General features: G+C 44.8%; 1 protein-coding gene across 2 annotated transcripts; it reads right to left on the bottom strand.

Annotated features, from left to right (window-relative positions):
* Positions 1-573: 573 nt before the first annotated feature.
* ccm2 (CCM2 scaffold protein) lies at positions 574-8535 on the bottom strand. 2 transcript variants are annotated; one of them, XM_047021251.1, is made up of 10 exons: positions 8127-8535; positions 4214-4390; positions 4016-4099; positions 3415-3598; positions 3061-3197; positions 2831-2966; positions 2480-2537; positions 2255-2393; positions 1859-1997; positions 574-1715 (listed from the first exon to the last, which is right to left on the bottom strand). In XM_047021251.1, the coding sequence occupies exons 1-10, from the start codon at positions 8154-8156 to the stop codon at positions 1414-1416; spliced, it is 1386 nt and encodes a 461-aa protein (XP_046877207.1). In that variant the 5' UTR covers positions 8157-8535; the 3' UTR covers positions 574-1413. The 2 variants fall into 2 exon arrangements, with proteins under 2 accessions (XP_046877207.1, XP_046877208.1); XM_047021252.1 differs by lacking the exon at positions 8127-8535 and adding an exon at positions 5488-8114.
* Between the last annotated feature and the right edge of the window lie 1214 nt (positions 8536-9749).

Below are 9749 nucleotides of genomic sequence, written 5' to 3' on the forward strand. Positions count from 1 at the left end.
ATAGTGTATTATTTTTCTATTCCAAAAATGAATATGGGATGTCAGTAGTCTACTTGACCATGTTGGTTACTTGTCATTGGAGCATGTGTTTGATTTTATAGACACAGCCTTATGTGGTGTTGTGCCAAAGTGACTTCTTAATCTGTGGTCTTGGCTTGCCAACTTCTCAGTCACAGATAAACTTTAATCCGGTACTTTGAAGGCGTTCATCTTCATGCAACAAGATTATATTAAGGGCTTGACATTTGAGTTGTTAAGGAGTGTGTATCCAGGCAAAAAGAACTGTAACTAAATGAAAAAGGTGATTGGACAGCAGTACAACACCATCTACAGGACATTTGATGCCACTGTTAGATATTTCAGATGTAATTTTTTTCTCAGTTAGTTCCATTGGTTAAGTAATTAGACAGGAGACAGCTGGGTTGTGTTCCAGCTGTCTTCATCCAATCACGTTCAAGAAGAGAAAATGAGAGGGCATTAATCCAATTAAAAGGTATGTCACTGTATGTTGCATTGATAATAGTATACAGTCAGTTCATTCTCAGCGAAAAGAACATGACAACACAGGAAACGTATGTTGACAGTATTTGTTATTTTATAACCACAGTTCACTCATCCATTGCACTGTTACAGTTAGATAGCCTTTCCCTATTGTGTGAGACACTTGGCAGCACAACTACTTTTCAAGGCACAGAGACTGGTCACACAGGTGTACAGGAAATATCCCAAGAGTGTGATTGTGATATTTACATGAGTTGGGATGTTACTCATGTTATTATTATAACATGATGTTGAAATGCGTTATTGTCTCAAAATCACTGAGCGGAAAAAAGACCACCTCCAACTGTAATATAAGGCTAGAGCTGTTAAATCAGCCATTCACTAAATGGCTTTGTCAAACATATTTTCCATCCAAATGCTTGAACGATAATTTTCAGTTAAAATTGATATTTCAGTTTTCAATAACCCCAATTCATTTAGATATTACAACATGGGTGAACATCTATATAAAACATTTAAAGAGTGTAAAACATGAAAATACACAAACCATAAAAGGAGGTATACAACAGTGTGGCATATACAACATTAAGTAAATATGCAGGAATTCACTTTGTGGATTAAGTTACTGACTGACCTTAAAACAACACAACAACATAACACAGTATCTAATTTAAAAAAAGTCTACACAGTTCTTTGGTGAATACAAGTGGGTTGAGGCTCACAGCTCAAGATGGACTTATTCTGCTACATCCTTGTAAGCTGGCAGATACTGCCAATAAAGAAAACTAAACTGATTAAACAAATAATAATAATAGCCTGTTCCTACAAAGGCTGGTGGGGACAGAAGCAGCCTCAGTGACTGGCCAGTGTGGCTGGATCCTTCCCAGGTCCTCCTCCTTCACATCCAGCCCGTCAGGGCGTGACGGCCTCCAGGTCCATGCTGCAGCCCAGCGCCTCGATGTCGTTACTGATGTCAGAGAGCATGCGGTCCCACTCGTCTCCCTCGGAGGGCGCCAGCCCCTCGTCTGAGCCCCCGCTGGCTCCGCCCCCCGCAGCTCCGTTCCCGTTGGTGGTGGAGTCTGAGGCCGAGCTGGCGGTGCGGCGGTAGCGCCCGAAGCTGTCTGTGATGATGCCGCGGCCGTCCTTCACGCCGATGGTCTCCAGGAAGTTCTCAAAGTGCTGGCTGTCCTTCTCAGGGATGAAGGGCCTCAAGCCTAATGGTGAAGACAAGAGAACCTTGATTTCACCAGAAAAGGCTAAGTGTGGAATGGGGGGCACAGGGGGTGGGAGGGGGGGATGGGGCCGTGTGTTGTCATCCGACGGGACTAGACAGTGAGGCCTGTAGATGTGCTTTTACCCAGTAGAAGGAACTTCCTGCTGTCGCCGTAGAGCTGGCGGAGGTTGATGCAGAACTCGTGGATGGAGGCGCCGTTACGATACTCATGCAGCAGGGTGGCAAACTGTTGGATCTCTTGAGATGACAGCTTAGTCCTCAACTGAGAGTAGAGATGTGGTGAGTGGGGGGGGGAGGTATGGAAGGGGGGAGAGATAGAGAGAAAGGATGGGAAGTTAACAGAGTGCACAGAAAGGTAGAAGTGACAGGAAAGATGAAGTTGGGAGCCATGATTGTGGAAGGCTAAAGAGCACTGTTTAACAGGCTGAGAGAAAAAGACAAGGTCTCTTTCTTGTGCACACCCCCACCCACCCACCCACCCACTCACCCACCCCCAAAACCCAACCCCCCCCCACCCACCGTGGTCATGTAGTCCTGCAGCAGCTCTGCAGCGGTGGTGCTCAGCTCGCCCTCGCTGGACGTCTTAGTCTGAGGTGAGGCCGGCGTGGAGGTCGGCGATGGAGAGTTGTCCCCCGCCTCCAGAGAGTCCTGGAAAGAACTGACAGGAGACCGTGTGGGATCAGAAACACACCCTGGGTGGCCTGATCCCCACTGGGACCCGGGAGCGCCGGCTCAGGTACTTACAATGTACTGGCCTCCGCCTCAAAGGCCTCCTTGACGTCCACCTTGCTGGAGGAGTCATCTGAAATCAAGACAAGTACATGAGGAACAGGGGGGGGGGATAAAGGGAACTGCACCCCGTGTTCCAGAGATGCTCCACAAGCTCCTCAACAGATACACCAGAAAAACAGGCTCAGACAAGACAGAGACAAAGCCAGACAAAGCCAAGACAAAGACTTAATTGTCCCTCATATATAACTGTGAACAGTTGTTTGTGTTGTGTTCTAGTCCAGGAACAGTTCCTGTAGCTAGTGTGAAAACTAATGTAGGCCCAAATAAACAGATGCTTAAACGGAGGGATGGACAAAGTGCTACCGCTGTAGAGAGAGAGGTGCCTGGTGGGGGTCGTGGCTCCGTCAAAGATGGCCCTGTCCAGGAAGTCAATGGTGGACTCGGTGTAAACCATCTGGAAGACCTGGCCGAGGAGCAGGCACAGCTCTTCAGCTGCAGCCTGGGGACAGACAGCAAGCTGCACATCAACACCACCACAGGCAACGCATCAACAACCTTGTTCTCAGTCTAGGGGTTGTGTGTGTGTGTGTTACCTTGTTCTCTACAGCCAGCACTAGCAGACAGCAGACCTCCACCAGCACGGCCCCGCTCTCAGAGAGGGAGCTCAGGGTCTGGGACTTGGACAGCTCTGGACAGGAGCTGGGGCAGGGGGAGCCTCCAGACTCCTGGGCTGGAGGGAGGAGGGAATGGGGGAATCAGAATCAGAATTTGGTTTATTCGCCATGTATGTTATACAAACACGTGTCAGGGAGGTACAAACACTGTGGCAGGGAGGTGCAAACAATAAACATATGTTATTCAGATGAATATATGTCTCCAGGTTCCATAGAGCAGCAAGGCAGGTGTCTACACGTTTCCAGGACAGCTGACCAGCCTGGTGCATATACCTGTTTTGAGCACTACCAGGTGCAGCGAGTCGTCCCGGATGTAGGAGACTGCTGCGATGTCGTGGATGGGCACGCGCAGGATGATGTCCTCGCCATCACGCCAGACCAGCTTGACATTGTACGCAGACAGGCTCACCACGGCGTCCTGCTCCGACGTGAGCTGACCAGCCAGCTGGTGGGACTTCTGGAGGGGAGGAGTGGAACACCAAGAGATCCAGAGTTGAGGTCAGATGGAGATTTTAATAATGATAATGGAGATTTTGGGTAGTACTTTTTTGGGCATTGTCATTTAAAAGACGTGTGTTTGGAACTTGGAAAGTTCTACAATTGTCACCATCAACACATCACGTTGGACGTTTTAAATCTTTGTTAATACAGACTGTTCTTGAACTCCGACCACCAAAATACTGTAAAACTTCTGATCCTTCTGCTGTATTTTCTATATGAACTATTTGTATGTTACTTTGGAAAAAGTAACATACAAATAGTGCATGTACAAAATATCTGCTGAATGAATCAAATGTAAATGTCATGTAAACCCATATCTGGTCTCCAGTGCTGTAGGTGAACAGCAGTGTAGTGAAGCAGGATGTGTGCTCACCCTTGCATTATCAATAAGCTGCAGAACCTCTGTCCGACTGGAGGGGTTCAGGTATCCTGGCACTGAGGTCAGCTGCCCTAGATACTACAACACACAAAGTCAGTGGTCAGGGCCCCTCAATCATACCTGGTTCAAACTGCACACCTGTTGCTTGCTACGCCCCCAACTTGCCCTCCACCCTGGGCCCCGTGGCCTCACCTTGACTTCCTTCTCGATGTAGTCGTTGAGCAGGATGTCAGGGTCGATGCGGTGATCTGGCAGGGAGAGGGAGAAGGTGTGGAGGACACGCCTCTCTGTGGACTTCTCCTGGGCCTTCTTGTCACGACCCTTCTCTCCCTTCAGAAACACCCGCTTGAACGGAGACACGATTCCAGGCTTCCAGGACGGAGGGGAGGGTGGAGGAAGAAAGAAAGGGAAGGAGGGAGACAGAGGGTGACATTAAAAAAAGAAAGAGTGGGAGGGAAGAGTGAGGCGGGTAAAAAAGACAGACAGAAAAAAGGAGAGAAATAACAGAGTAGAGAACTAGCCTTGGTTATTTTTGTGTTCTTAAGACATGTACCACACTAAAGTCTTAGCGTTGTCATGTCACAAAAACACAACCACAGAGGAAAAACTGGCATGATTTATACTCAAAGGTCTACTTTTTGTACTTCCCTAAAACTAGTCTAAAATTAAGCATATGGCAAGATCTATATCCCACATTTTATAATAGAAATACTGACAGCATTTGTTGGAACAATGACCATTGCAATACTGGCACTGAAACCAAGTATTTTACTGCTACAGTCAAGCAAAGCCCAGAAGAAAAAAAGAAAGAAAATGAAAATCCAGTGAGGCTGTGTTTCCAGGCTTCAGTAGAGCCAGTGCTACAGGCCAGGTCAGACCTGCTGACTCTGCATCTTCTCTGTCGGGCGAAGAGAAGCCAGCCACCACAGATCGCTGAGTTTGACAGCCCACAAGTGAAGCATCTCCAGTTCCCCTGTACGACCCATGTTACATTTACATTACATTTAGCAGACACTCTTATCCAGAGCGACTTACAATAAGTAAATGTTTCCTAAACCCCCTGGTAACGTTTAGACGCCCCGTTATAGGTATGAAGCATTTATAGGACACTATAAAACATTATGAGTGATGATGAGATCCCCTTCGTTCTGAAACGGGCATGCGGCCGTTTCCACTGCGGTTGGAGGTTTTAGACCACAAGACGCTGACGAGGTCTCAGAGAGAGGAGAGCCATCCACATGTTCCTTCCTCCTCCTCCAACTTCCTATCATCCTACCGAAGCCGATACTTCAACATGGCTCAGTACCGTCTCAGACCTAGTCTGACCACACAACCAAGCTTAAAGTAGAGACCACGAAGAGAGAAGTACAAATGCTTCGCTAAGATGAACTGAAACCCATGTTTAGCAGCAAACTGCTGAAAACAGACGAAAAAACACCCTTCTTGGTTGCAGAAGAGTCCCCTACCTCATTCTCCATGAGCCCTGCTGGGGGGAGTGACCCTCGGTCAGCCCAGCGACAGGTGGTGGGTCTTGGCAGCAACAGACCCTGCTGCCTCCAGTCTCTCACAGGTAATGGGAGGTGTGCGAGTGTGTCTGTGGCCCGTTATACCTCAGCATCGATACAAAAACAGGAAAGAGATCGACCACTGACTTCCTCTGATGGCACGTGTCCCTCGCATTGCTAAACAGCTGCGGAAGTATAGGGCGTTATAACAAGCCTACATTTACACCAAGTTTTGAAGTTCATGAAGTCGGAGAGCCCTCACTGGAGCTCAAATTGAAGTAGGCTTTTCAAGATCCAGGTCAGATAAACAACATTTTCTGGTTGTTAAAGCAGCAAGTTAACCATAAAACCATCTGTTCTGCCACATGAAACCACACACTCCGCTGTGGCTCTCTACACAAACCACACCCTCGGTTCATCATTTGAGAGTGCTTCTCTGCCATCTTCACACAGGAAGAGGGGCATTAACATTTCATTACCCTCAGGTGTAATGACACACTTCTGCAGGTGAGTGACCAACGACAACAAGGTGCCATGTGGCGGAGGAGGATGAGGCTACATTCATGGTAACACTACAGAGGAAAGGATATGTGTCTACAGAACAGTTGGAGAGAGCTGGGCAAATAATGAAAGAGCACCTTCGGTTTGGAGCCTCCTGACAGGGCACCAAATAGTCTTCTAGTCCCCCCTGGAATACATTTGCTCAAGGTAAATAGTCCCAGGGACCACGAGTATCCATTATTGATATGGGTCTTTATCCGAAGCCCTGTGATGATGTCAGTGAGGGCAGAACGGCGGGAGTGATGTAAAGCCTGGCTTAGGTCACGACAATTATCTCAATTATCTGACCTTCTCCTGGGGCTCATTTATTCATGTGGACCAAACCCATGGAAAGGACAGAGCTGGGAACAAGGAATTTACACCATGCAGTGCTTTTCCCCCTTTTTAAACCTCATTTTGAAATCCAACATTTCGATTGTATTAGTATATTGATAAAAGGTCATGAGAGAGACGCTCCTCACCTAACGCTGTTAGGTGTACTGAAGAGATAAGACAAGACCACCTGACTGCCCTATTCAACAGCACCATCTAGTGGGAATTTGTATTTTGCCGCCATGCACAATAAAGTATTTCTTTTGGCAGTGAGTTTCATTTATTTAGCTTCAAAATGTCTCTTCTTTGGGTGTAAACCTTGCTCGGGTCATAGTACAAGTGGAATTTTCTTATTGACACACCTGCTTGTGCTAACAAAGTCTTGGACTATATCCTAACAAAAACTGACTTACACTTGGCTGATCCAGCTGACCAGTTGTGCATGTCTAGAATTAAGCCTGCCCTACAGACGCATGAACCTTCAGATGGAGATCAAGCATCGCAAGGACCATAACTGTGCCCCACTGTATACATTTAAGGAAAACACAGAATGAGGCCAACATTTTAATAAATACCTTTCTTATTTTACTTTTTCTAAATTTGCTCATGACAGTATCAAAGTTATAAGCAGGAAACTCCTCCTTTTCACATATCTACCCAGCCTCGACCAGCCCACCTGCTAACAACATGTTTGTTCCTAATCAGCAACAATCCCTCCCTGCTAATCTCAGAGGAGGGAACTGGACAGGAAGTGGTGGGCCTAGCGTCTGTTTTTCCAGAAGGTTAGTTCAGTCAGAATGACTGTTCTCCCAAAACTCAAAAGCCTAACAGATGTAAGAAGAAACTACACATGGCTGCAACTTTGGTGTTGGCAGACAGAGGTCTATGTCACATCCTGTCTGGCTTCTCCAAGCCCTGCCCTTCCTCCTCCTCCTGGGTGGACCAGGAGAAGGGTGGGGCATAAGGAGTCCCACAGCAAGGCGCAAAAATACTTCCTCAAGGAAAGACACGTGCATGTGTGTCTGTTCGTGTGGTCAGTCATGTACCTAAAATAAACACTGACCCCCTGCTACCATAGACCAAAGTTATTGACAGCTGAAACCAAGTAGATATCCCCTTTGACACCAACGCCTCTTCTTAACAATGCCTACAGGAAGCAGTCTCAGAGTAAGGGATTTTATTACAGTCATGAGAGGGAAAACTTTCAGCACATATTTTTTTAGTTCTCCATTCTATCAGATAAACAATTCACTTTGAGTCAGTACTAAGACCATGGGCGGAGAAAGATTTAGCCCAAACCTTGGACCTAGTGTAGGTTTGATCTGAGTTTAGATAGGCCCCCGCTCTGCCCATGACTAAGACAATGCTCACATTGAAACCTTGACCATTGCATGGGAGTAGATCATACTGACGTCCAAATACTAGTACCTCCAGAATGGTCAAAGGATCGAAATAAAGTTATCTTTGGCATCACGCTGTCATAGGGTATGACAGCTGTTTTTCTTTTTTGAATAGCCAACATTTTAATCAGACTGTGTCTCAAGTGTCTCAAACTGAAATCAATTTGTGGAGTTCTGTATGTGTTTTACGTATAGATCATCAACTACACTTGTTAGTTAACTAGCAGGCCAACTTTGCCAGCTGGCAGGCGCAGGCTATAACTGGCTATCTCGCTAGCTAAGTTGATATTTGGTTAATTTAATTTGTGGACAGCAAGTACGACTTACCTTTTTTACTTTTTTCACATCATCCTCCATCTCTATGTGCAGGTCATCTTCTTCATATTTACTTTATCATAGTGTTGCTTTCACAACTCGAATGCATCGCTGGTGCCACAGTTTCTGACATTTCTTTCCATCTCGAAAAAGCTAACTAAATTAGCAATCAAGCTAGCTCGCAACAACTTTGGTAGCCAAAGGATGCTCAGTACAAATCCCAAATAGTTTATCGTTCCCTATCATAATTCTTCAGCGATATAAAAGCAATTCCTTTTTTATTTTGTAAGTAAACACAATAATAGAATTAGTATACAAACAAAGATAAGCTCCCAAAAAAACAAACTGAGGGAAAACAGGACCAACTTTTCAATCCTGCCGCCATTTTGGGCGTTGAACTCCTACAGCCCAGAATGCATTGCACAGCAAAAACAGTCCTGAAAAGGGTTGGAATGTGACTAAAAGACTGACTGGAATAAGTGGAAAAGATATTGCCACTTTGCTAAGCAGTAGCCCGTGTTTAAGAACTTCACAGGACCAAATTATATCGGCAAAATACGGTATGTCTTAGCTGTTCCAAACTGACTCAACCACAGAGCACCGACAGAAACGGAGTCGAATCAAGAACTTGATTGACAGTGAAAGGTTAATTGCCAATGCACCTTCAGTTCCAGGGATATGCCTAAAATTGTATCCATCTAATACTTGTGTAAAATGTGGCATGTTTAGTGGTACAGCTACCAGAATCGACGAGTATCTTTGGTTCCTTCGTTTTCCTCCTCAATATTCGCCATACTCATAATCAGGAATCTTATTAGGGTTTGTTGGAATTTAGGCTAGGCCTACTTATAATTTCGGATTGTACGTTATTGCTTTGTATGTTCTTTCACATCCGTGTTGACATTACCATGGCTATTAATATTTCTCTTTCATCTCCATAAAAAGGCAAAATTGATGTTATACTGTAAGAAAGCAATATTTCTTTTTGGTTTCCCTTGACCAACTCGGCATGTAAATGAATTATAATCAGAACCCTTGCTGACGTGACACACTTGGTAATAACTCTTTAATAAACAGCCATTTATTCTGGGAAAACTATGACTAATGTGTACTATATATCATACATCACACACAGGTACACACTTTTGACCTGCCAAAGAGTGAAATGTGCACGTGTAGACAGTATACATCTTGTGTTTTTGTTTTCACTTTCAAAGACTATATTTATTTTCTCTTCTGGGATGAACAGTCTCATATTTTAATCTACAGTAAGGCTTGACATTACATTTTCGGCATAATATGTCTCTTTTAATCTAAAAACCAAAACATACAAAAAGAACTTTAGCACCATATGTTATTAATAATATTCATATTGTTCCCCAAAATAAGGGTTTAGTACAATACTGGACATCAGATTTGTTTTTGTTTTTTAAAGAACGGGGATCCCATTAAACCATTTACTTACATTTTATATTTAACAACAACAAATAAATCATTCTTTATGAGCTTAATCTCAACATGGGTTGTATGAGTACACTTTCATAAACATGCTACAGTTTGTAGCACATAGTTTGCTAACTTACACTGTACCAAATGTTTGAGTACTCCAGGTAAATTATACAGGTTTACCCCAAT

This window comes from Hypomesus transpacificus, chromosome 6, assembly GCF_021917145.1.
Source record: "Hypomesus transpacificus isolate Combined female chromosome 6, fHypTra1, whole genome shotgun sequence".
NCBI classification, from domain to species: domain Eukaryota; kingdom Metazoa; phylum Chordata; class Actinopteri; order Osmeriformes; family Osmeridae; genus Hypomesus; species Hypomesus transpacificus.

Coding starts and splice junctions, on each gene's coding strand:
- ccm2 (XM_047021251.1), bottom strand. CDS start 8,156: ATGGAGGATGATGTGAAAAAAGTAAAAAAG. Junction 3,198..3,414: donor CCTGGTAGTGCTCAAAACAG/GTATATGCACCA, acceptor TCCTCCCTCCAG/CCCAGGAGTCTGGAGGCTCC. Junction 1,716..1,858: donor CAGGAAGTTCCTTCTACTGG/GTAAAAGCACAT, acceptor CTTCACCATTAG/GCTTGAGGCCCTTCATCCCT.